At 43.1% G+C, this 27,399-nt stretch overlaps 1 protein-coding gene across 1 annotated transcript; it reads right to left on the reverse strand.

The window, feature by feature from the left end:
• Positions 1-12,686: 12,686 nt before the first annotated feature.
• Positions 12,687-26,303, reverse strand: CDHR5 (cadherin related family member 5). Its single transcript, XM_072865908.1, has 14 exons — positions 26,225-26,303; positions 25,823-26,001; positions 24,858-24,908; positions 24,412-24,504; positions 24,188-24,286; positions 22,711-22,821; positions 22,172-22,348; positions 21,673-21,763; positions 19,982-20,079; positions 18,979-19,185; positions 17,794-17,910; positions 16,824-16,896; positions 14,175-14,326; positions 12,687-13,274 (listed from the first exon to the last, which is right to left on the reverse strand). The coding sequence occupies exons 1-14, from the start codon at positions 26,301-26,303 to the stop codon at positions 12,687-12,689; spliced, it is 2,115 nt and encodes a 704-aa protein (XP_072722009.1).
• Between the last annotated feature and the right edge of the window lie 1,096 nt (positions 26,304-27,399).

The following is a 27,399-nucleotide window of genomic DNA, read 5'->3' on the forward strand; positions in this document are numbered from 1 at the left end:
CTTACTGTAATTCTCTTCAATATTTATACATGAAAGTTAACACCACGCCTATCTAATACATAATCATTAGACTGACTAAGCATCCTCTTCTTCAATCTGTCCGTATTTTTTCTGCTTTAAAGCTACAGTGTGATTTTAATTCACTGCACATGCTCACAAGGAGTGTGGGGAGGTAGGCCTTTCGCTCCTCAGTTGGGTCAGTGGTCGCAATCGCCCCCTGCCATCTTTACCTTCCCCCTAGTTACTGTGATTCCCGTTGTTTTCATGGTTGTTGTGGTGTCCCTTTATCTTTACAACTTCCCCTGTAAGAGGATGTTCCTGTTGTTTATCCTTGAAGTGTTACAGCTTTGCATTCTTTGAGAAGAAACATATGCTTCTTAGTATGCAGTGCCCATACTCTCTCATCTGGCTTGAGCATTATCTATTACCTTGAAGATTCTACAATTCTCATATTCTCATATGCTAGTTTCTACTCTTAACTGTGATTCCTTCTTAGCTACTAATAACTCCTATACTATTTCTATTTTATTCCAAAATATATACACATATATACATGGTTTAAGGTGACAATTCCTCCCTTTGGAAGTTTCAAATGTTTCATTTGAGACTTCCAACATCTCTGGTTAGTATCATGTTTCTGACAAACACAGTCTTCAGTATTGCCTGTTTCATACAGTTAATCCACAAGGAACATTCATTCCACAAGGAACCTCCTTCTCCTGCTCGCATGTGTTCCCACCGTTTCCATTGCTCTGCTCTGGTGCTCGTCTGACCCAACAGTGGCTCTGCTAATGACCGAAATCTGCTGATTTCTCCAGGTTATTTCTCTGCCAGAAAAACAAAAAATAATTCTGCTGTTTTCTCTGAGGGGAGCACTCCTTTCAGCATGCAACTAGCCTTTAGCTTGGCTTTGTTGTTGCAGAAAACCTCACTTTTCAGGTATCCCTGTCACATACAATGCGGCGTCTGAACTCCCCAAACTGGCTCCAATTAACCTCTTTGGTCCAAACAAAAATGTATACAGAGGTACTAGCTCAGGCCCTGGAGGGAGTATTGCTGTGTTAATGTGATGCTCCGCCCGGTTAATTGCCTTCTCTCCTACAGCATTGCAAGAGAGAACTAATTAGCTGCACAGGCTGCAGTAATATTGCTATATTGCTTCCAGTGCCAGAGCATGATCGTGCAGTGAGAGACCAAATTCTTCTGGTCTGCCCTTATTTACATGGTATAGGCATGTCCTCAGAGTTAACAACCTAATAAGATGGCTGAAGTGCTTTACAGCTCCCTACACTAGTTTCAAGGTGTTCTTCAGCACTGGCTTGTGTTCCTGCAGGCTAGCTGAAATTAGTTAGGACTAGTTGTTTACTTCTCTTTAAGTGAAAGTTGAGATCTAAATAAAATCCAGTATCTTCAGGGTCTTAAATGTACAGATATCTTGCTCCCTTCTGCATTCTGTATTTGCAAAAACTGAAATATGAGGCAGCTGAAAAACAATTACCTTGGACATGGACAGAAATTTCCTGTGAGTAATATAGATTAGCTGCCTGCTATTATTGGAAAGGTGATTAATAAAAAAACATATTTCTCCTAAAGCAAATTGAATATTTCATGAGTAAAAACTGATTTTTTTCCTCACAACTGACCTTAATAACTCACAGACTCTGAAGGCATTTGTGATACCTGTGAGTTATGAAACTTTCATACTCACAGAAGAAATGTAATAATCACCCTTCACTGTTTACATATTCTATAGCATTCATATGATATCAATAAAAGGCATGAGTCCTTTTGTAAGTGCATGTACACAAAGTAAACACACTGGATAATCACAGCCTGATATTTGTGGGTTTTGGGGTTGCGTTTTTTTGAGAAAAGGTGCCTATGTTAAAGGCAAACTGTGATCATGTCATTGATGGGTGATTGCTTCTTCACTACACGGGCAAGAACTTCATGACATACCTAAAAGGGATATATGGCCTTATATCCCCCTAATAAATCTGTTACTTCTATACCTGAGCAGTTAACATACTTATCCTGCAATAAAATACATAATGTATGCATAAAGATATATAAATCCAAGCATAACATCAAGTATAATATGGTCTCTTAAATTTTTCAGTTATTCCATTAAGACTCATCATACAAATGTTTATCTCAATTTACACAAAATCAAGGTGAAAAACAGAACTGCAATCTCCATCATTCATCACAGCAACCTCTCTGTGCCTTATTTAACATAAATGAGATGCTGTGTGCCATTGTGGGAATGAATGGCCTGCACACAAGTTGTCACAGACCTCTTGTGCTCTTATGACAATAGCACAACTGAACTTTCAACATCTAAGGTCTTGTCCATGAACAAAAACTCAGATGTGTCCAGAGTAATGACAAAAGACTCTTTCTCATTCTTTTTGGGCTCCTTCAAGAACCTGTGAAGAAACAGATAGAGGATGACACACAATGTCATCTCTTGACCTTTCTGTTTCTACAGATATGGAGTATTTTAACATGATGCCTAATAGCATTAATCCATCTTTGTTAGTGTCCTACACACAAGAGACAATGCAGGGTGCTTCAGAAATGTGGTACAATGCAGTAACTCAAGGACTCGGTAACAGAGCTGACACTGCTGGGTGCAAAAGAGACCACCAAAGGCTTAGCCTAAGATGGGTGCTTCACAACATTCAGAAGCTAGGAAAACCCATTTAGTGCTGAGATCTTTGTGAGAGTGCAACTACTTTTTCTCTAACACATCTTTTGTTTGATGTGTTACAGGAGCACTCTGAGACCTTCATCTCATGGAGTTTCAGAGAGAAGACTGACCCATGTAACAATAACCAGTTTCCAAACTTGAGAACAGACTGTTATCTAAGCTGTTTGAGGAGGAAAAGATAAGGAATGAAAGCAGAGATCTTGAGCAGCTCTTGGGGACAAGGTACAACACATTAAGATATAACATGTTTAGACTGATTGCTAAATCCCTGTTGTTCTAAGATTATTACTTAAATCTGAATTTCTATCCTTCCACCTACATTTTTCTGCAGGACTTTCATATGATGAGTATTGCTATTGTTCTTATAAGTAGAACTTTTGTATCAGGATGTTGTGGTCAGCATATGTTTATGAAACTATGGAACTGTGTGGTGAATCACCTGTTGATGAATATTGCGCTGAATAAGATTTCTGATAATATGTATCCTTTTTGGTAATTGGGGCTGGTTTTCATTCTGTTCTTGAATTCTGGCTCAGATACAGAGCCATACGTGTGTGCTGCAGCATGTCCAGCTAACAGACATGAAAGCAATAACCCAAAGCTAAACCTAGTAACAAATGCTTACATTTTATGAAAATCCTGACTTTCTACAACAGTGACTGTCTTGGAGGACAGTCCTCTGACTTTGAGTTGAATCAAAGTTTTCTTTTTTTAATCATATATGATACATGTGTGTATATCATACACATATGTGTATACACATATATCATACATATATGTGTATATCATACACACAAGCCTTAGAACACAATATTTTTATCTAGTCAGATGGTAGTGAAGGAAATCTTGTGAAATCTTGAATGCAAGTCAGCGAGTTTATGTGACTTTCTGATTTTATAATGTAAAATTTGACTGTGTTGAGCCACAAACAGGGGAAAGAGGCACTGGAAGGAGGTTTTAGGAGGCAAACTTCTTGCACATATGGAGAGAACAGGCAATTTCAATTGAGGAATGCAGATTTCCCACCCCCACCACATCTTTGTGCTTGTTTTCACTCTGCTTCAGCCACTGCCTTTGCTGCTGTAAACACCACCATCTTTTGGATCGTTCCCTCTTTTAGGAGTGAAAGATGGGGCTGTACTCTCCAAAATACAATTTCTATCTAAGTATTACTACTGGGTCACTGCTCTCCACAGGTCATTTCTGCAGCCTCAGTTTTTATTATAGTTCCAAATCTGTTCCTTTGAATCTATTTGGTGGACTGCTTTGTTTTTATTGACTGGATAAAATATGTATTTATAAATAGTAAAGGCCATAATTTGCTTAAAGTCCATGTGACGGAGTTGATCCCATTTCTTTAAGTTTCCATTTACAGGTCTGTGGAGGTCAGTTTTACTTTTATGAGGACTTAGTAACCAATTAATGAAAAACTAAATTGTACAAACCAGAATAAAATTGAATTGACTTTTTTTTAAAGGAAAAAGCATCCCTTTCAGAGCTAAAGACACTGTATATCCAAGGCAAATCCATTTAAAACAGGTCTTCTACAGTTGTTCTTTGAGATCAAGAACAATTTTCTCTGGATTATGTGATTGAAGAGATCAGGGTTCATTATTGCTTCAGATAAATGCTACATAGTTCTGCTATCCTACATACAAAGAGAATAGGTCTCCAGTTATCTTCCATCCCTTCAAAACTAAACCAAGAAGCGTCCTCTGCACTCTAATTAGCCACTTATCAAAGCCATTTTTCTCTTGGAGGTAAAAAAGGAAAAAGGATGCACTTGCTGTCAGCTATGCCAATGAAGACTTAATGAAAACCGTGAGGTTATTCAGTTCTAAATGGGGACAGAATTTGGGCTAGCAGAAATGAATTTTCAGAGACCTGGGAATTTTTTGTTTGTTTCTGTTATTTCCTGGAGGTAAAATGTCTGTATTTTACTTGATTTTTCGAATTCTCTGCTTACGTCTGCTGATTGCAATTCAGCTTTACAGTTTTCCCTGGCAGCCAAGAAGGGACGTCGCTTCTTTTCTCTGTAGAGGCTAAGAATGAAAATGAAATGGCCACTTCTTAGGTGTGTGTTACTCCAGAAGAGGGTGCTCAAAGCTCAGAAACCTCAGGAGCATCATCTCCCTTGGCAGCTGTCACCTCTGCAATGCATTTCAGTCTCCCTTCAGCTTCCATCTGTAATCTCAACTCCACATCTACCACCGTCATACTGAAACTGCTGGTTTTCCCCCTGCAGATTTGTTGACAACTGTGAACATATTTTCCTACCCTGTTAAGCCAGGGTTATACTAACAGTGGACCAAATTCCTTAGAATTGTGCACTGCATGGTCATTCATCTTAGATCACAAAGTGTTACTCCAGGTGTTGCAGGGAAAAGAAATCTGAGAATAATAGCCCATCTTACGTTGCAACATATTTTTTCAAATATCGTAGAACTGGCATTGCATTAAAAGAAAAACAACAACTTATCAGAGCCAGATTCCCACATTACATGCAGCATGTTAGTTTATTTTAAGTCTGACACACATTTAGAGAATGCAGATTCTTGAATTAATGCTTCTTTTCATAATGAAAGCTATGTGACAGTTTTTCACTCCTGCTTCTCTGTCTTTTAGCTATTATTAATGTGAGTTTGTGAGACAATATTTTGAACCTATGGAGAAAAACTGCAGTAAGATAATTAGAAGTTGGGGTTTTTTTGTTGTTGTTTAGTTTTTAACTCCAAGTAAGCATTGAAGATTCCTAGTTCTGTGTAATTTGTTCCTTAGAGGTTTGCATCTCAGAGAGACTGCCCTAGTCAATCTTTGCATCACTAAAACAGTCAGATAAAATAATCAGCAGAGAAAGGCAGTCATCTGCAGAGCCCAAGTCAAAGACCAGATTTGGCTTTTTATAGATCTGCATTACAGATATTAAACAAATATTATTCTAAGCTAGTATAGAAGATTGTGGATGAGGTGAAAGAGATTTCTTAAATCTACCTGTAGAGTTAAACTTTCAAAAACATTTGAATGTCTTTGGAGTTTAAGGATGAGCTTTTAAAGGCAGTTAGATGCTTATTTGCCATTAAAAACCGCTTCAGCTTAAGCACTTACATGCTTTTCAGTCCTGCACAGAAAACAGTCCATGTAGAAACCACTGCGTGAAACTTTATGCCTGTCTCAGAAAAGTCATAGTACTCATATCTGAATAATATTCATAATATTCTTATCTGAACCTATGATATTTATTTAAAAGCTTACTGAAACACTTTTTCGTTACTTTGCTTTATCAAAAGTCTTCTGACTGATCCAATTTTATAAAAACATTTCTATCACTTAGTATATTTTTCTTTCTCATACAAATGTTTATAAATGAACATGATTGTTGTACAATAATGCAAAAAGTTAGTCAGCCTTCCCAGCCTAAACAGACAAACAAATCCAACCAGATTTAGTGTCATCTCAGGTGGACTGCAACTTAAAAGATCACATTTTCTTCTTGTTCCTTTCACATTTTTCTTCATTTCCTTTCAAAAAATAATGTGAGATTGAAAGGGGAAAAAGACTCTTTGTCTTTAAAATCAGTAATTTTCTTTGTTGTATATTATTTCCATTTAAAAAAAACCCAAACAAATCAGAAATAGCCAGAAGACATTAGAAGTAAGATAAAAATGAAAGGTTTTGTTTGCCATTTTTCACAGTCATTGCTATTTTTTCATCCAGTTCCAATGATTTTCTTAAACCAAAAATACTGTCAGGGCAGGCCCAAGAAAGGAGACAAGAACGTAGGATCCGGAGGCTTTAACAGGCAATAGCTAGAAGAGGCTGAGCTCTGCCTGCTGCCAAGTTTTATTAGCTGTCCTCACAAAAACTACAACCACTACTACCATAGACATAATATTTACAAAACATCATCTCCTTTGAACAGATACAAGCATAACCCTGAAAAATACCAAATGCTGTGGCTGTATGTACTGATGTTAGAAATGGAAGGGCGTAATGAAAAGACTAGTTTAACTGGACCTGCCCAATTTCTATGTTTGAAAGATGAATCTTGAAGATATACTTGGAATTTATTGACATTCGATATTCACATAACATTGATATTATTAGAATATTTTTCCACTAATGGAATTTATTTTTCCCAATAGAATTTCAAATTTATTTTCAATTTGTGGATTGGACACTTCCCTTTCATCTGGGTAGGGTTACTGCTGAGATGCCCAGGCTAGAGGTAATGGAAAATCCTGGAAATCCTGGCCATGTTGTCTACTGCATGGTACTTTGCTGAACAGCTGTACAAATCAACCTGAGGAGTCCAGGGCTGGGCTGTTCAGGGTTAGTTCCCAGAAGATCTGATAAGTCTATATTAGCACAACATATTTTAGGTTATTTAATGTAATGCTCTTGATGAACGGTATCTTCACATTATGGAGGATGATATGGGAGAATTCATAACCATTCACATCCTCAGAAATTATGATGGTATAAAGAGAAGACCTGTAGGGATCTCGTCTTTGATCCGCCTCCCAGGAGAGGCATTTTCTGGAGAACTGAACACGCAGGAGGTATCAGACTCCTTCTTAAGTGAAATCTGAAAATCTCACCAAAAAGGAAGAGAATGAACAAGTGAAGCATGATGGAAAATGTTGCTAACTTTCTCTGTATGTCAAATTAGTGCCATGGGATTTGAACAATGCTGGGAAGGAAAAATGAGATCCCTCTTCTGTGTAGATATCTCTGCTTCATGTGCCAGCGTCCTGACTATAGGGTATGCCAGACTGATGTTCATATCACGGAGATGATGGGATCCTTTGAAGGACAAGAGCAACTTCAAGCACAGCTCTCAAGCTCACTATGGTGCAAGGGAAAGGAAAGGTTTTCTTTTGCCTTCTTACCAGGAACATACACTTTATCATCTGCGAGGCCATGATCTTTTGCAACATACTTGGAAAGGTGAAGTACGGGTCTCTGAACCCTCATGGTGTGCTGTGGCCCCCACATACATGTTGCAGGCTCCATCCAGGCTGCTGGTATCCAGGAAGAGGCAGGAGAGGTCATTGGTCCTGATGCACAGCTGGCACATGCAGTGCACTCTGTCACCTGGTACTCAAAGGTGTCCTGCTCACTGCTCTTGGTGTCCCTGCTCAGGAAAGCAGAGTGTGAGAGCATGGAAGGGCCTCCACAAGGGGGAACAGGACTCTAATTCCCTGCCTGCACCCCAACTAAACAGCGGGGACTCCTAGGGTCTCCTGGAGGGACAAGACAACAGAAATGGTATGGGGATGGCTCTCAAGCTGACCATGGCACTGATGGCTCACAGTGTACCTGCAGGGAAGAGGCTGCAGAATGAAACAGGGGTCCTTGGACATCACTACAACAGAAAGAACAAAAGAAAGAGGTACCCAAAACCTCTTTTGACACACAAGTTTGGAAACAGGATGTGGGGTCAGGGGAGTGGAGGTGAGGATCAGCATCATAAGTGATCACTCAAGAACATTTTCCCTGGGTCTCTCCTGCCCATCCAGGTGCAGGCAAAGGAAGACAGCCCCCAACCTCCCGCTGTCCCCCTCTCTCAGCACCATCCTAGTCCTGGCAGCCCTGGCTTCAGTACCTCAAAAACGGCATAAAGAGGACCAGCAGCCACACTTCCCTCTCCCTGCCATGCCCAGTGAGATCTTCTGATATGGCACATCAATGAAGTCATAGCACTGGTGGCATCTCAACACCCTCGTTCTGGAGTTGCAGCCAGCTCTGTAACTCATACACTCACTGTACAAATAATAATTAGGTTCTGCAAATGCATGCTGTCTTTGTGTGGGGCTGTTGTCCCAAGAGAGGGAAGGTCAGTGAAACCTTCCTGCTGACAGGACACCCTAATTCACCACAAGGCTCTGAAGGAAGGATCGAGTGCAGGAGGAAGTTGGCAGAAGCGCCTTCACTTTCTGCTTTCTCATTCAAGCTGTGTAGAATAAAAGACATATGCCTTTGCTGTCCATGTGACGGCACTAATTGAACACTCTTTTTCCCTTCTGAGTGCTGCAATTTAACTTTTGTCTTAACAAGCACAAACTTCTGGGTATTTCCAGTACAAATTTTGCAGGATAAAAGAACAAGAACATAAAAGCTTGTGGGCTGCACAGGATCGAGTTGCCAACAGGGAGCCTGGCAGGTGAGTGGCACATTGACAGGATTTCAATTGCACGCCAGTGGAGGGAAGCCAGAGAGCCAACAGCCAACGAATTGCAAACTGAGGGTGCCTCAATTCAAACAGCATGCCAACAGCATGCCAACACAAAAGGCCAAAAGCATGAGAAGCACACCAACAAGGGGAAGGTGAAGCACCAACAGACGAATACAGATTGCAAATCAAGGCAGCTCATAAATCAGTGTGCCAATGCGTGTGCCCAGAAGCCCAAACAATACAGCAGCAGAGGGAAGACAGACTGACAACAGTGTGCCAACGGACAGGAATAGATGACATATGGCACAGCAATGAGGGAAACGGAGCAGCTACGCTGTGTCAGCCCACACGAACTGCCTTCTGCTGGAAACCATTCAGTTCAGTCATTGGTCACAGGTATTGTGAAACAGTCTTCTGGACAAGCAGAAAAGGATTTTTCCTTTCTCCAGGTGTGTAGAAAGAAGAGTTAAAGAAGGATAGTCCACAGGAATACAGTCTCCAAGTGTAAAAGTGAGAGGAAAGTTGTGCCTCAAGTAATCCCGAGGCTAGCAGAACGCTGCAGGAAATGAGGAGGTATTTCTGCTCTAGCACACTTAGGGGGCAGCTGGTCTAGGGGACTTGTTTGAGCATATGTCTGTGTCCTGTCATCACTGTGGTGGTACCACCTTTGGTAACAGCTGGTGGGGCCACATTCACCGTGCTGCTATAGATACCAGACTGGCACCCCCTGACTGCACATATCCATCTGCACCAGGACTGATTTGAGCCTGTCCTGTGTCCCTTGCTCTCAGTAAACAGGTCTGTCTGTGTCAGCATTTCCCTCAGAAATGTTTTTCCTGGTTCATTAAAGGCAGATAGGATCTGGCAATCAGCAGTTCTCCTTCCCAATGCCAGTCAGTCACTTTTCAGGTCATTATGGCTTAAAATAATTCAAAGCTCCTTATTAATGCACTGAGGCAGGAAGGACCAATTGCAACCCCCGTAACAGAGCTGTGGATAACAATAACTGGGTTCTGATAAGCACTGGTCCCAATTGCAGAAAACTGGGCAGAGGGACTGGTGAACATCAAGTTGCTTTTATCTGCACTTTTCTCCTCTCAAACCCCCTCTGTCCTTTCCTGTCTCTTCCCACACCCACACAGGTTAGAAAGCACAGTGCTGTGTCCCTTTGCAGTCCCTTTGCCCATCTGATGGGGAGGACTCGCTGTTGCATTAGTACAACATCTGCTTCTTAGTTCAGCTTTCTGCTCGGCTTCCACAGACATCATCCCTTGTTCCATGTAAGCTGGGTTATGTCAGCTGCTGACCTGGGACACGATCCTGCATTGCCAAAACAATCCCTAATCAGCAGGGCACTTAGCACCACTGAACCATCATAGATGCTGATTCTTGGAGCACAGCAAGCCGGTGGCACATTTTTGACCTTTAGCCAGAGGTGAAAAAAGCAAATGCCTGGAGGGGGTCAAAGTAGAAACACTCCATCTTTGCCCACCCATCAGCAATCCTCCTATGGGTAGCATCAGCATGGAGGGCAGGCTGGGCTCTACCCTCACCCTTGCTGGTGGCTGAAGGTGCTGGGCTAGCAATTAGCAACTACTGGAGAGTTCTCACAGTCTCATGGGAAATGTTTGCTGGAGATAACCGTAAGCTACTGGAGGAACCATGCTTACATGGCAAACACAGGGCGCATTCCCCACCCCCTGTTATCAGACAAACCGCGCTTCTAATTTCTGGGCAAATAGCTTTATTGCATTAAGGAGGAAAGCTTTCCACGTCTCAATCTCCACCTTCAGCAAAAGTACAGCTCCTGAAGTCCACACAGCAAGGGCAGCTCTCAGAGAAAGGAGAGCAGAACAGCACTAGCAACACTGGGATGGGGAGATGTACAGAAATAAAATATGGACCAAGAGGATAAAAGCCTCCTTGGAAATAATTTGTGCTTTGGTGTACATGCAGATCCCAGCAGCCATACTTTGGTTTCTCTCTCTCAAGGAGTAATGGAGTATTGAAGTAATTTGGAGTAATGGCAGCAATGTACAGATTGGCTTGTAGGGAAAAGGTGGGATTATTTATTGGTTTTGCTTCTCTACCAGGCAATCTATCTTGTTGCAATCCTGTGCTGTTGTGCTAAGCTAAGAAAGTGAGATAAACATTAGTGACCCAAGCTTCTTCTGCTGCATCCCTGTCTTAGACACTCCTGAGCTTTGCACTGGAAGTCAAACACTCAACAGCCCATGTCTGCCCTGTAGCTAGCCCTAAAATGAGAAAACCAGGAGCAGCGCAAATTTTGTGCTGATAGATCAGAATATGCAAATGTACACAGCCATATTCTCAGCGAGTGGAAATCAGCCCAGCTTTTGGTTGCCAGGTGGGGAAAGAGATTGGTTGATGGGAGGTTTAAATCTAGACCAGAGCATCAAACGCTTTACTCCCCATGCTGCCTGGAAATGGTGTGCTCCCTTTGCTGAACTGAGGCTTTATGGCAGGACCATAATTGAAGACAATATTGTTGAAAGATGAGGGAGGATTGAGGGAGGACGGGTCCAACACGCTATGGTGCTGTCACCCCATGAAGTCAATCCAGAGGTGAGCACGCTTTCTAGCTCAAGCCTGGACTCATAAGCCAAGCGCAGCAGAGCTGACTTGAACCACTGCTACTCTCAGGCTGTAGCTCAGCTCTAGGTGAAGCTTGAAAGATGGTATTTTACCAGCAAAAGAGCCTGCTGGGCTCCTCAGGAATGGAGAAAGGTGGTATGCAAAGGGGCTGGCATCTGAGACCAGACGAGCAGAGAAATGGCAGTGCCATCTGGCATTTGGAGGCAATGCTGACCGCCACCTTCAGCAGCAATGATAAAAGGGACACCTTGAGCCCTGTTGGACAAAGGAAACAATGGGAAACAATGTGCCAACCCCACATCCAGCACCTCTGGAATGATACCTATTGCTACCAAAAACACAGAGAGCTGGAAATACCCCTGGCATTTTGTAGGCAGGTCCTGGCAGGAGCTCTTCTTTTCCCTGACAGATAGGAGACAGACAACTGAAGAAGTACCACACAATTAGTGGTTTTATGACATAGAAAAATTGATGACAAAGTCCTTCAGTAAAGAACATGTGATCAGTCCTTGCTTACCAGTGATAGAGGAAACAGCAGCTCCTGAGCATGTAAACTCCTGGATGCTGGCAGAACGAGGACCATAGTGGCACACGCCAGCTGCTTGTGCTGGGAGCACAGAGTCTGGCACAGGGGAGCGCAGAGCCAAGCCCTGAAGTGAGCTCCTGGATACAGTTATATGAGCAACTGCAGGGTCAGGATGACTTGCGCTCGCTTATGCCCTGCAGCTGGCATCAAACCGTAACACCCTAAAGGGAAGGGCCAAGCAGTCAGTGCTGGCTTATTTACCCACAAAGAGGAGATGAACACTGTGTTGTGTAACTAAATTGCTACCACGAGCTGGACTAACTGCTTCAAAGTCAGTTCAGCCATATCTTTCTGCTGTACCTGCAGCCAGTTTGGGAAATGTGATGTAAGGGTCCCCAGGGGGAACAGGCAGGAAGGTGGAGACATGGGACATGTGTTCCCCCCACCCAAAATCCTAAGTGATATTTCAAGGTCTCGCTAAAAGGTTGAATTAGCTGTAATCTCTTCCAACTTTAATCTCTGCATTCAGACAAGCAGGACAGGCAACCTCATCCTCTTGCATTCCAGTTTCCCTCCTGAGCAGAAAGATGGGCTTCAGGTCAGCAGAGCAGCTGAGATTCCCCCATTTTTTTGGTGGGAGTGCAGGCCTATTTTCATTATATGTCACTGTCGTCTTCTGTTACTGCATCCGTGTGAAACATGTTGACTGTCACTTCTGCAGCTGGGAGTGAGGAGCTCTCTGAGGCAAAGGACACTCCCAGCACTCTGTGGTGATCGTCCGTGTCACAATCTTCTTCCTCCTCCTCCTCCTCCTCATTCTTCTGTAGATCTTGGTCACTGTCATCATCACCATCTGCTGCATTGTCCTCAATCACTTCAACCCTCTCTCCAGCATCTGGATCCACATCAGACTTAAACCACACAGCTTTGTAGCCATCATCCGCCACGTGCCTGTCTGTCTTGAGGATAGACTTCACTTCTTTCTCATGCTCAGTCTCTTCTTCCACTTCTTCCTCTTTCTCTTCCTGGTCGAAGATGATGGTGGAAGCTACAGAAGCCCTTGGGAGGTTATCAATTTCTTCTGCATTGGAAGAAGACAAGGAAAGTGCTGGCTGCTCTAGCACATGTGTCATCGGCTGGACACTGCCATTTTCTGATGTCTCATGCTGTTTGGTGCTCACATCTAGGTGTTCATCTTGTGTGTAAGATTGGTTTTGGTAACCCCCAGAGATTTCACTGGAGACCTACGGGAGGAGAGACACCTTGTGATTGTAGTGAAAGGCAAAGAAACAGCCGGGGGCAAGGGGGAAAGGGGTGGCTGAAGTGACTGAGCTCCTGCTCAGAAAAGCTTCAGCTTGTTTTGCAGTTAGACCTATTTGAGACCTGGGAAAGGTACAGCTCCCTAGAACAGCTATATTTTATTGGCTCCAATTATGGATTTTTTCAGATAAACATAGGCATGTTTTCCAGGAGGGCTGAGCACCAGCAATGTATACCGATTTGTACCTATCCATTTCAGGTATTACTCTGGAGTGGGATTTACCTCACTCAGGGTGAAGGACTGTGGTTATTCACCTGAGCTATGTGCTCTGGACTCATGTTGTAATCAGTGGAGTCTAGGCTCCTCACAGTCCCATCCTAAGGCAGAGACCAACATCTGGTCAGATGAATTACACCCTAAAGTTCAAAGTAACCAGACTTCCAGGGTTAATAGCTCAAGTGCAGACAACCGTCTAAGCCTAGGCTTTAGGATAGCATATGAAGGGACATTTCTCTCCATTGACTATAGAGGGAGGATGAACAGCCATTTATACCACAGACAACCTGTTTTTCAGAGACCACCTCTGATATATGTCACATTCATCCTAGATTTTGTGCTCCATGGAGCTGTTGTCCTCTCCTTACCATGTCTGCTCATCATCTACCACATGGCTCCAGCCTCAGGGTGCAGAAAAGAACAACAGCAAGCAACGCCAAAGCGATGCTGCCTTTGCAAACATTGTCTCAGGAGTGATTCATCACCTTCACGCAAACATGTGTAGCATTTGGACAGCCCATCCATACTTTAAAACCTCCTCAGATCCCACTTTCTAACTCTAAGAAATTCTTAAAGTGAGTCAGGTACAAACAAGGCACTTACTTACCTTTTTTCTTATCAGGTATTTGACTGGTTTTCTATACCATTTAAATATCATCACTCCAAGGAAGACTAAGGCAATTAATAGCAGTGCTGCTAATGTACCACCTAAGATAGCCATATCCTGAGCAGTGTATATCTTGCCAGAGGAGGTTACAGCTACAAGAAAAACAAACCAGTGTTACAAAGCCTAAAAATGGCAGGTAGCTTTTTTAACACAACACTTCATTGTGGGAGCAGCTCCGACCAATTTTTGAAGGGCAAAGAAGCATCCTGTGCTGCAGAATGTGACAGTGATATATTTAATGTCACAGAAGGCCATTTGTTTTGCTGTCCTGAAAGCAGAGGGGTTTTTTTTAAGGTGACTAGTCACAGAATGTTATAACTTCCAGTAAGTTACATGAAGTGGAAATAGCATTCATTTACAGGACAATGACTTTTACCCCATGATTTAATGAAGCTAATATATACGTGACTACATTAGGCAAGCAGATGTTACATGGAGTAAAGCTAGGTAGATCTTGTAGTTTCCCACTTCACCCATTTACACTAGCATGCAAAAATGAGGTATGTTTGTACATATGTGTGTAAAAATGCAAAGCTTACTTTAATCCAGAACGTCACCTCTGATACTGATGAGCACATTAAAATAAGAAATAAAAAAGCATAATAGGAAATAGAAAAAGCATTAGAAGGTCCCCAGGACAGGAAACCCTTTCCTGCCCTTTTGTAGCTGTAGCAATATACACCAGCCTTCTCAGGAGCAGCTTATGCTTTCAGCCACTGGTCACTGTAAACGTATTTGTATGGAGATCAACATTATAGTGGAAAGACAGTAACTTCCTCAGGGTTAATCAGCTTTGCTTGTTGTTGTCAGTGGGATTCTTTATTTTTAAGTTTTCCAGCTTCATTTTGTAGTGTAAATTAGTCTCTTTAAAGTTTCATGATTAATGAAACACAGTTTCGTTCTCCTGCTGACCTGTTTATGACAATGGACTTTGAGTATTCCCTCTGCATTTGATTGCACCCTCAGTTTATTATTATGTTGGTGAGGCTTTAGGAGTCAATGAATTTTTGCTTCTTAATCATGTCTCCTACAGAGCCACAGCTCACAGAGCTAATGTGAAACTCCACCATCCTTAAGTCCTTCCATGCTGTGCAGCACGCAGTGCTTCTGTGAAAGCTAGCTCAGCCTGGTGGAATGACTCACCTTGAGATCCGCGTGAGCTGACTCTGGCACCGGTGTCTCAGAAACCAGAGGCCAATGTACAGTTACCACTTCCCAGAAGGAGAGTGTATTAAATACAACTCTAGTTTCTCCCTGGATATTGGAATGCTCAGTTAAAGCAGTCTCCAACCCGCTGCATGCACATTCCTTAACACCACCTCTTAGAGTTGAGGGTTAAATATCCTACAGATTGGCCAGGCAAATGGTAATCTCAGCTCTGTTCAGGCCATTCCTCGGTGCTGGCTATAGTATAGAATAAAGCACAATTCCTCTCATAGGCTCTGAGACATTCAGTGTAATTTCAATCTACTTTTTTGTGTAGTCACCAGCATCATTATTTTGTGGGGTTTAAATAGCAAGGGCAACATTTAAAAAGTTGCGTAGAAGTGTTGGTACCTCTGTTTGGAGCGTTTGCATCTCTGTGTACTGACACCTGAACTAGCTTTCTGTTGAGGTGGACTGTGCCCTTAAATTGGGTTTAAGTAGTTTTTACGCAGCCAGTGTTTTTAGCTGTGAAGTGACACTACCTTTAGGGAATCCAAATTTACACCCAGGAGCCCACTTTTTTTTCCTCCAGAAATCCCTACATGGTTCAGAGGGTGAAGTAATGGAAGAGCCCAACTGGGAACTTCAATCATGCATCATCATGTAGAAACCAATGGAATCTGGGCATTATCTACCTATCCTGATGTGAAAATGCATGATATTGGTTCAACTTAATCCAAAGCATAAGAAGCTTTATAAGCTTCAAGTCTAACTGATTTATAAGATCTATTTAAGAGCCATTTCTAAGAAGTATGGAAGTGTAAGCTCTTTTTATGTCAACAAAGCCAAATGATAGCTGGAGGGTTATGTATATAGCTGCATGTCTATCTTATTTCTCATGGGTCATTTCTCCCATTTCTCCTCTTAAAATCTTGAAGTATAAGAACTTGACCTGAGTAGAAAATGCCTTGGCTCATGAGGAAGCCTAGCTTTGTGTGGGTGTGGCAACTTCTGTCTGCTCTGCATAAGACAGGAAATAATGTTGCAGTTTTATCTACTTTTGGCTAAAAAGGAGCAATGATGTACCACAGCATCAGGGCACCCCTCCTTTGCCATTATAAGACATCCTGGGTTATTTCTGACCCACAAAACAGCATGAAGCAACCCCAGATTTATCTTTGGAATAACAAGAAAAGACACTACAATACACAGCACTGCTTAAAGTCTCAGAAAGCTGTTTGAGACATGTGGTGACCATATCATAAGGATGTTGTTTGAGTGTTTTCTCCCTATAGCCACCGTAGAACCTCCTGTAGCTATGGGGTTGGCCTCAGCCCAGGTCCACAGATTTCAGTGGGTGACCTGTCATTGCCAGTTTGCCCACAGAAGTGGAAAAGACTCCCCAGTCATCTCCACAAAGCAGAAAACAGACACCCAGCCTACCTGCGGCAAGGACGACCTCCACCACGATTACAGTGCTCGCCTCCTGCAGGCTCACCATATCTTTTCCAACAGCCTATGTGAACATGGGAAAGAGATAGCTTAGGGAATTCCTAGATCTCCAGCTCACTCTCAAGGTATGTGGTGGGCCCTTTGTGGACAAAGTACCTTGTCCATATCCTCACCACATCCTCACAATAGCCCTGCTTTGTAGCTGGACAATCTGGTCACAGAGGAAGAAGAGCTCTGAAGATTCCCTGTCCCAGGCCAGAACCAGGTGCATCATTTGTGTACAGCTTTGCAGCACAGCTTTGCAGCATGTGTTGGCACCTCTCTCTGCCCTGCCCATGTAGCTAAAACTATGCTATAGTCAAGCTGGTTCAGATAGCTCCATAGGGCATGACAGTGTGCTAGGCAAGTCTTAGGGAGCCAGTTGTCATTGGCAGGCAGATGGACAAAGTGAACATCTAGCTTCTTAGAAAGTCTGAAGTTATTAACTGCTTCCTTTGACCTGAGCAAGAAAAAGTACTGGATTTACCAAAGGATTTCCAAGTTTGGGGCTGTAGCCTTTAGAGCTGGGGTATATGCCAGCAATCATACCCTACCTATACCTACACATCAACCTCCTACCCACTTGCTCACCCTTCTTTTTTTGTTAATCAGAATCAGAGTATGGGAGGGCGGCTCCTAAAATCTCCCCCATTGACTTTTTGCTTGCCTCCAATGATACCTCCCACAGGACTGGAGAAACAATTTTACAGCTAGCACCAGATATAGCCTGTATCACACAGGGTAAATTTGCTCTCACTTCATCTCCCTTCATCCCTATACATTTATGATGCAAATGGCTGGGGCAGGGACTGTCCTTTCAATATATCCCTTACCTAATGGAATTCCACCCTTGGTGCTTCTCTACTAGAAACTACCCCTTCCGTCCACGACCCTAGCAAGATAAGGAAGAAAGTTGCCCTACCTCAATGGTTATAGTTCCCGGTGACTGCAGCATCACATTTGTCAGGATGAGTCCATCTTTGGTTGCGATGAAATCAGTGCTGTTTTTTATGTAGTACTTAATGTTTGGGTTGACTTTCTGAAAAGCCAGAAGACTGAATCATTAAATCACACTGTTTGTGCTTTGCATGCATCTTCATAACAACCCATTGGCAGGACTTGTCAAATACACCTGAAGTATGAGCAGGTGTATCGTGCAATAAATAAATCTGGACTGAGGAGGTGAGAAAGGCTGAACACAAGTGTGTTCACCCTGTTGCTCAGAGTTCAATAATGCATCCTAAAAGTGTTGCCTCCAAAAAAATCCCAAGTCTTACCCAGCTTGTGTTGGTATCTTTAGTATTTGCCCAAGCAAAACACATCTCTGCAAAGGACTTTGTAAATTTGATCAGTTCTGCCTTTAATACAGTGCCAAAGGGGGATGTACATGGAGAATAATACTTGTGCTGAGGTCTGCACAATTTTTCCCTTTGTGTCTAGGCTGTTATTCCTCTATTAGATCCCCAGTCTTGTTATGGAAGCCTTGGCATCAATAAAACCAGCACTTCTTTCTTTATTTAATAGGGCAGGATGGGAATGGCTGGTCAGTAAATCTCTTCCCCTTTCCTTCTCCCAGTATGTTGTTCAAGAATGGCTCTCTCAAAATGAGTCCTTACAGGGAGAAGGTTAACAATTTCCAGGCCAGGACTGCAGGTCCTTGCTAGTCTGCTGTCTTTGGACTGGCTCCTCTTCCAGGCCAGTCCACAAATAGCTCTCCTTGACCTGGCAGAGAGAGGACACCTCTGCCTGGGATCCTGCCACCCCGAACTCTTCAAGGAAACACTTCACCCAGCCCTAATTCAGATCTGGACCCGTTCACAGTATTTGCTAACCCTGGGCTTTACTCAGCATGCTGTTTTGCAGTGGATCAGCTCACCTACATAGATCTGGGTGGGACTGGCTTTTGGAAGAGGAGTCCAGCAGCTTCTCCACATTACATCACACCATAAGCGGTTTTGATCTATGTGGAATTTCCAGGGAAATATAAGATGGAACACTAGAGGAAAACATGTGTTTGCCTTTCCCCACCTCCCCTTCCTCATGATTTCTGATCCTGCTTTAAGCCTGAAGCAGTGAGAAAGAATGCAGTGCATTTTCAGTTTCTTACATTCAGGAAATCATCATCCACTGCTGTTATTATCAGGGGGCTTGAAGGATCACCAGCTTGAAAGACAAAGCTTCTCGGGGCCAGACCGACAAATACTGTCCCGTTGTGGATCCTGCTCTCAAAGTACGGTGGATAATCACTTTTACTGATGACCTTAATCTCTACACTGACTATGGAGTATTTCTGTATGTTGTTGACCTGGGTGGCCTGGGGGGAGAGAGAGAGAGAGAGAGAGAGAGATGCTAGCCTTTTCCTATTAGTGATGAGACATAAAAGGATAGGCTTCATCTGAAGCCCATTGCAACCCATGGGATTCTTTCCATCATTTTCAGTAACCTTTGAGCCAGGCCTGTCACAGGTGGCCTTATGGTTTGGAGTCCTTGTGTTTTAGCTTGCTTCTGCTGTTGGCCCTCCACACAGTCTTGGTCTAGCTCCAAAAACTAGATATGACCCTCCATAAGGGCCACGTGTGAACCAATTGCCATGCTGCAGTACCAGGCAGTGAGATTCCAGCACCAGTAGGCAGAGTCTGCTCACCTTCATGAGGGTTTGGGTCAGTTCGGTTACTGCCTGAGAGTCCACATTTCCAGGGTATGTATGTGCAAGGAGTGCTTTTGTACTCCCTCCTTTCCTCTTGAGCTGTAGCCAAAAGAGCAGCTTGTCTCTAGGGCTGAGTTACATTAACTACTGTAACACAAGCTCCAGTCATGCCTAAAGAAAGCCTTCCAGTTATGCTCCTCCATACTTTCAACTCAGCAGGATGTCCCCATTCAGTCAACATGCTTTGATGTTGCAACCCACACGTAAAGGGGGGTCTTAACTTCTGCAAGAGCTTTGCATGCAAGTTGGTATAAGGCACTGGTCAAATACTAGGCTCTTCCAAAAGAAAGGGTGTAACTGAGTAGCTTTAATTATAATGTAATTGACTCTTGCCACATCAAGACTGCTGCTTCCTAGAAAGCCAGCTATGCTGGGCTGTTGTCTGCAATGTCATCAGACTTACCATGACTTGCAATAGATACGAGCCTGGGGAAGTTGCTGCTTTGTTCATAGTTAGATTCCCTGTGTCTGCATCCACTGAGAATATTTTGTCTGTATCCCCTAAAGAAAATGGAAAGATTATTCAATCATCAGATACCTTCATAAAGTGACCTAGAGCTCATTGACTCATTTTTTCACATCTTAGTGACAATACACCCAGGGCATAATGCTGTTTTCCTTGCCTGCCTGGCTGCTCCAAGGGCTGAGAGTGCTGGCCAGCAATTCAGAGGGACTCAACAGACAAAAAGCATCAAGAAGATGTGTGTAAACCCAACCAGATGAGGTAGGACAGCAAAGCTTTGCATTTCCAGTGCCTAGGCCTGGATATAGATAGCTTAAATTCTGCTAAATGCCTATAGCCTAGAGACTCTGGTGCAATTTGAGGACTGAAGGTCTCCAGTTCCCTAACCCTAACCTGAACCCAAACCCTAACTGAGCCCAAACTGCACTTCAGGAGAGATAAGGGAAGGATTATTCCTATTTTAAAGGCAAGAAACCAATCTACAAAGAATAGTTGGGTGGGGATTTGTCTCGAATAGCTCTAGGCATCTAAAGGAAAGACATCTCTACCCGACCTTGTTACCTATATTGTGAAGAGAAAATGGCATCTTAGTGCATGATTTCTCTGACTTACTGTGAACATTGGCCTCAACATGAGCTGCATTCTGCTCTGGAAATGCTTATTTCTCTCTACTGACTACAAAAGAAGCCTAGACACAGAAACTTTCTTGTATGATGTAGGGGTAGAAGTCAGCTTCTTACATCTCTAATCTGTTTGAATCATAGAAACATCTATGTTGGATGTATGTTGAAATATAAGTAAAATTTTTAGTTCTCTTCCTCACTCTGAGACACTCTGGAGTGTATTTAGACTAGGACCTCCCAGTCTGGGGTTCCCTATTGACTGTGGGGGAGGGAGGCCGCACTACATCCAAAATGCCAGTGGAATTTAATGTTCTTTAATGTATTCATTATCAGGAGGATATTCACAGATGTGGTGCCGTGTGGCATAGGTAAAGGGAGATGAACAAGTGATCACTCCACCCAACCAATACAATCTACCTTTGCCTTGATAGTTATTCAAACCCCCAGTATTGTTTAAAAAAAAAAAAAAAAGAAGAAATCCTTTGAATGAAATAAATGGTCCAGTCAATGATTGGGCAATCAGTTGACTGTGTTCAAGTAATCTTTGTGAAATCAAGACTAAAACAGGGCAGATTAGACAGTGGCAATGTGCTGGGGAACAAAAACGTAATTCTTGGCAATGAATGAAAATTATGCTGATGATGTGGGAATTTTAGGTTCAGCTCAAAGACTGAATGAAAGTGGTGTGACCAGACTGGCAAAATCAAGTCTAAAAGCTTAAAGATAAAACATGTCTCACCTCCCAAAAAAACAAAGTCCTTTTGAAACAGGTTTCATGGAGATAGGTTTGTGGGACTGTAATTCTCTTTTTCTTCCTCTCTGTACAGTCTGTTTCTTCTACTTAATCCACAATGTTCTGTGGATCTAGTTATGTTTCTGTGGCAGAAACAAAGAGGCTAATCCCCAGGCCCTCAACTCTCAAGTGCCATGGAGGGTATCTCCTCTTGGCAGGTAATGTAGGGGACATATGAGCAGTGCAGTTTGTGGAAGGTGACAACTTCTACTCACCACCAACAATACTGTACACAATTTTTTCATTTAAAGTGTAGTCAGGATCAACAGCATAGATAGGCCCCGGCTCCAGGATGAGTGGTTCTATCTGCAATAACAAGGCAAAGCATTACATACCACACTACAGCACCAAATTAGCATTTGCAGCATTCTCCCGTCCCAGCATGGCTCCAGTGGTTTTGTCTGGGCAGAATGGCATTTATTGCTGGGAAATGGCTGTAACAGGGCAGAGGTGAGACAGCCTAGAGCAAAGGGTTTTCCAGCTCTCACCTCTCCTGTGATGTGCTGCAGGAACAAGGACAAGCAATGCTGCTTGGGGTGGGGGAACCTCCACTTTTCAGGATGATGAAGGCTCCCTGTCATGCTGAGTCATCTGCATTTATGATTGGAGATCAGCACAAGCTCATGGAAATTATTAGGCACTACCCACTGGGAATAGCATCTGGATATTGTTTGAGAATAGCATCAAGGATACTGTTTGATCATGCCTGCTTACCAGTATCTCGAAGATATTGACCCTCCCAGTATAGGGGCTGCTGATGCAAATACTATTGTCCGTGTTAATGAAGGTACAGGGTAGGAACCAGGGTGATTTGGTGTCAGCTTGTTCAATAAATACGTTTATTGTTGTGGTAGCTGTGTTGGTGGTGTCAGTGCTGCCCACAGGCCTGTCCTGTATCCAAAGGCAAAGCATACTTGTGAGATGCACGTTTTATTGCCAAAAGAAGAACACATCTGCAAAAGCCAGTGGCCCAGGGTATTTCAGCTGTTGTAACTCCACTCTGTCTAAGGCTTAGCAGTTTATGTGAGATTAGCTAAAGCAATGAATTATCTCATTCTGCTGACAAAGGTGGACTGAATGCAAGGCTGGACACAGTCACTGTGTAATTATGGAGGGTAGAAGGCTGCTCCAAATTCACTGTCCCCAGTACCCACCCTCCCTCCTGCTATCCCAGAGATCTTCCATTGAGACTTACCCTTCAGTTAGGAGAGACTGGGGCAAACAAGGCATTTTGTTTCTCCTAGAGAACTTACCATTGCATACAAGACCAATTTTGTCAATTTAAATTTATCATAGTCCAATGCTTTTTGTAAATAAATTTCTGGGTTGTTAACTCCTTTTATGGCAAAATAACCATCTGAGCCCTGGGGGGAAAAAGGAAAAACTCTACTAGCAGACTCAATCACAGACGTTTAAAATACTGCTCATTGCTGTGTTTGTCATCCCAATCAGACCTTTAAGCCTGGGCACCTGGGGGGGGGCGGAGGGGGGCAGTGTGAGAATGACAGATCTCACACTGGAGATTGCACACTGGAGTTGCCTCACTTGTCAGAAAGGTTTGTTCATGTTCCTGTGAGTTTTCTTCTCCAAGATCCCCTGCTTTGCCTGCCTACCTGCTCAGCAGGTACTGGATGAAATCTTTTACCTCATTTATTTCCTACACTCAACAGGTTGCCAACAATCCTTGATTTTAGGTCCATGACAGCCAAGCAATCTCACATCTGTGCACAAAACAGATCAAAGCTGGCTCAGCCTCTGAGAGCTGGCAAGATCACTTGCCTTAGCCTAGCACAGATGAACTTTGGAAGCAACTGTAAAGCTAAACTGAAATAACCTAAGTTGCATTTTACTCTATAACCTTCTGCACTTGCTTTGGTTCTCCTTTAATATTATGTCTTGACTAGAATTCCTCTGGATTTCTAAATCCCCTTGCATTTACACCAATGTGAGTGCAAAGTTTGGTCCCATAGCTGAAATTCAAAAACTTGTGGTTTCTGTTCACAACCCCTCAAATCCCTGGGGTTATGGAGGTAATGGAGGCAGAATGTCAGACACTGCCTGCTCACTCCACAATGCTTTTTAAAAATGTAGATATACATTTTATTTTTCTCTTGAATTTACTTTTTGTTGTTGTTTCTAGCCCTTGCACTCTAGGCTGGCATCAATTTAACTGTGCAAACAATTCATTTCCCATGTTATCAAGCAAACCCCTTAAGAGCAAATAAACTAAGGCACTAAACTGGGACCTGGGGAAAGTGGAATCTCCTTCTGGCTTTGCCAGAGACTATTTGTGTGATCTTGGGCAGCTCATGTTGTCTCCAGTCTGCATGGACACTGTCGGCAAACAGGACAATAACTCCTTTTTTCCCTGTCCAACTCAGCGCAATACTGAACTCTGTGAGGTACAAAGGTCTCTCCTGATGTGTTTACAGACCATCTCAGCAAGACTTCCCTGGATCATATGGCTCAGAATATCCTAGATGAAAGTTTAATCTGTACAGTGTAATAGAAGTGTGAGCAGTAAAAGAATTCAATACCTGCAATGTTGACTGCTCTGTTCTGCTAACCAAACCAAGGTGTGGTTTTTGCAAAAGGCATACCTCTTCCAGAAGCTGTCAGAGAACTAAATGCAATACAGTGACCTTAGCCTCAAAGCTGGGGCTCTTCTGAATTAAACACAAAGACTTCTCTGGAGCTACCATTTTTACCCCAAAGAACAAAGATGCTCACCTGCACTATTGTTGTGAGTTCATAAAATATAGTGTCCAGGTCAGCATCACTAGCGCTTAAATCTTCACGGGCTACAATGGTTGCATTCACTTTTGTATCCTGAAACAAAGTTGCTGTGGTTATTCTCTCTGTGAAATGGGCTGAAGACTTCTCCCTGCTAACCCTTCCTTAGTCCCACAGCACTGGGTGACCCAGTGCCCTCTTCACTTCCATAAAATCCTTACCTCAGGAACAACTTTGGTGAGATTCGTTTGCTTAAACACTGGGCTGTTATCGTTCATGTTGAGAATGGTCACAACAATTTCCAAATAATTGCTCTGCAGAAGGGGTAAAGTGAGAGAATCAAAGACAAAAATAAAACTGTTAGGAGCTGATCCTGATTTGCAGAGTGACCAGAGAGGATGGTGTAAGGAGCACAGCTGGATGGGGGCAGGATGGGGCTGGGGCTTGCAGCCAGCCCATAGTGTGTGGGGGGGTTGTGGGTTTGTTCCCACCCCCTCCCCATTCACAGAGCCTTGGGCACTCTCTCTTTGACTGTGAGAGGAGTGTGTATGTCCACAAAGAAAAGGACATCTCCTCATCCCGGTCTGTGGACTAGGAAGAGCAGAGGGAAGTATGTGCTGCCCTGCAGTACCTTGTAACAGGGCTGAGTGTTTGGAAGAGCACTCACCTGCCCAGCAGTGCTCTGACAAATCAGGTACACCAGCAGCACGGTGTCTTTCTGTATGCAAAAAACAAAAACCCAGCCATTGTAGAAAAAAGCCAAAATGTACTGACTCTTTCTAAAGTAAATGAGACAAATGCACACATTGCTGAATCAGAAACGCTGCTGGGCTTTATCTTGTTTTCAGGCATATCTAACTTTTCCTTTCTTTCCTTTACAGCCATCCATCAGCGCTGGGATCTTGCTTATGATGGAGTCAAAGCAGACCGATCTTCCAGCTTCTCTCCCTGTGATTCCTGTCACATGTCGGCAGAGCTAATCAGCCATTTTCTCACATGTTAGGTGAATTCAAATAGAGATTTCTTTTTAAATTGAATGAAATAGAAATGTACCATGCAGCAAGTACAGTGTCACCTGCAGGGTATTAACTCTGCTGTTCTTTGCTCAAATAAATGTGGGTTTTTACAATAGGGGAAAGGCAGCTTAAGGATGCTTATGGCTGTGTACAGAGTGCTCCAGGAAGGTAAAATAATTTAGCAGCAACCTAATGAACACACTGACCTTTTATACTGCCTTTATGCTTCACACAAGATCACTTGACTGCTCAGAGCTGTGTTTTCTACAGGCAAGCAGGGATGATTTTACATGAGTCCTGGAGAGCTCTGAACACTACAGTTGTCACATTTTTTGTTTTAAAACTTCCCCTTGCTTTAATTCATGCAGACTCATTGAAAGAAGGTGACGGCAGGCATACCATGCAGCCCCCTCCTCCCTATACTCTGCTTGTGGAGGGGCTGACCTCCCAAGCAGTGAATTCAAACCCAACTGAAATAGGTTTATTTTTCAAAGTTATTTCCTAGATCCTTTAGAAACAGGTTATGAATCCCTGGAAGTCCAAGACCCCAGGTTGAAACTCATTGCATCCCAGCATTAGCCATCTCATCCTTAAGGCCTGCCAGCTAAAGGCTTACCTCATAGTCCACACTTTGGGTCAGCTGCAGCTCAGACCCCTGGAGAGTGAAGAAACTGACATCGGGGGAAGTAGAATCAACCATTACAGTGAAATCTGATTCCACATGGATAGTGGTCACCACATAGCCAGGAGGGTTATTTTCATAAACACTTGGTTTGCTATTATTGACGGAACATCCTGGAAAAACACAAAAATGAGACACAAAACTGCCCAGGGATTCACATTGTGACAGAGTTGGGTGAGATGTGAGACCCGAGACCCCTCTGGTTACCATTGGAGAGAAGGTTGTTGAACAAAGCTGTCTCAGAGTAAGAATGTAAACATCTCCCACCTATAATGGTGCACCCTGCTGCCGTGGGGGTTATTCCTCTGCGGTCATGGACTTCCTGCAAGAGCTTACCTTGTTGCTGTGCTGAAACCTGTGTTATGAAGGACAGCAGAAAGAGCACAGAAGTGAGGAGCCAGTGAGAAAGAGCCATGGTGAGCTGCCAGTTGTTGAAAAAATCCCTGTTTCTGATTAAGCTGATCCTCTCCTCTCCCTGCGCCGTCTTCTATGTTCACTGCTTCATGAAGGCAAAAAACATTGACTGGCTGGAGTGGATTGCTGCAGTTCAACCTTTGCCTCTTTGCCTCAGTGGATGACTTATTGAAAGATATTTACCAGTCACGGAACATGATAACGCATAAATTCCTGTTTCTACTTTGTTCCTGGGTCTTTCCTATCCTAAACTCTCTGTAGCAACAAGGATATATTTGAAGCATTTCAGAATTCAGAGCCAAAGCCCTCTCAGATAAGCATGAGCATGAAGGAGGAAAAGGGCTGACACTTGGGAAGCTGTCTGTATACTCCAGCAAGGAGGAAGTGAGCAAATTTATGTTTCTGATATGCCAGAGAGAGGATCTATTTTGCTTAGATCAGTTCCTGGAAAAAGGCATAATGATGCTACTATACCCCCTATATCTTATTTATTTTAGCCAGGCTTTTTCTGCATGGCCCACATTCCCTTTTATAACAGGCTTTGCTCTCCAGCCCATAACTTACAGTTTCTCCCTTCTAGTTGCAGTCTGTCATGTTGTTCCTGAAAAACAGATTTAAAAAAAAAATTAAAAAGCCAGGTCTCAAATGTCTTATCTTTATTTCTGGAAAAGGCGAAGGTTTCAGTGAAGACAAAGCCATCTTGGCTGCTCTTTTGTTTGGATGGTAAAAGAAGGAGCTAGGCCCTGTGTAAGTCCTTGGGTTGAGATAATCAGTTATGTTTCTGAGACAATCTTTTCTGAGACAATTCCCAGCCACCCTACAGTACCCTTTGCAAGGTGAGCAGAGTGGATCCAGAGACAGTGACCGGACTCAGCTGCAGCCCAGTGATTACCCAGCAACTTTGTAGGATAATGCACATCCCTTCCTACCCGTTGCCAGCAGTGGCTCTTTGTAGGGATGCTCCCCAGAACCTCCATCCAGGCTCCAGTTGTTTACATCCCAGCAGCTTCCTGAAGCCTCAATAGCATGCAATTCTGCTGTCTTGCCCTGTCTTTTTCTGAGCCTGTGTAAATTTTTCCAAGCCAAATATCATGTGG

The sequence above is a fragment of the Ciconia boyciana genome, chromosome 6, assembly GCF_034638445.1.
Source record: "Ciconia boyciana chromosome 6, ASM3463844v1, whole genome shotgun sequence".
In the NCBI taxonomy this organism is placed as follows: domain Eukaryota; kingdom Metazoa; phylum Chordata; class Aves; order Ciconiiformes; family Ciconiidae; genus Ciconia; species Ciconia boyciana.

Excerpts from the sequence above, each read along its gene's own strand:
- CDHR5 (XM_072865908.1), bottom strand. The coding sequence starts at position 26,303 with ATGGCTCTTTCTCACTGGCTCCTCACTTCTGTGCTCTTTCTGCTGTCC. Across the intron at positions 22,349-22,710 it reads AATTGGTCTTGTATGCAATG|GACAGGCCTGTGGGCAGCAC; the intron begins GTAAGTTCTCTA and ends CTTTGGATACAG. Across the intron at positions 13,275-14,174 it reads AATACCTGATAAGAAAAAAG|GTCTCCAGTGAAATCTCTGG; the intron begins GTAAGTAAGTGC and ends CTCCTCCCGTAG.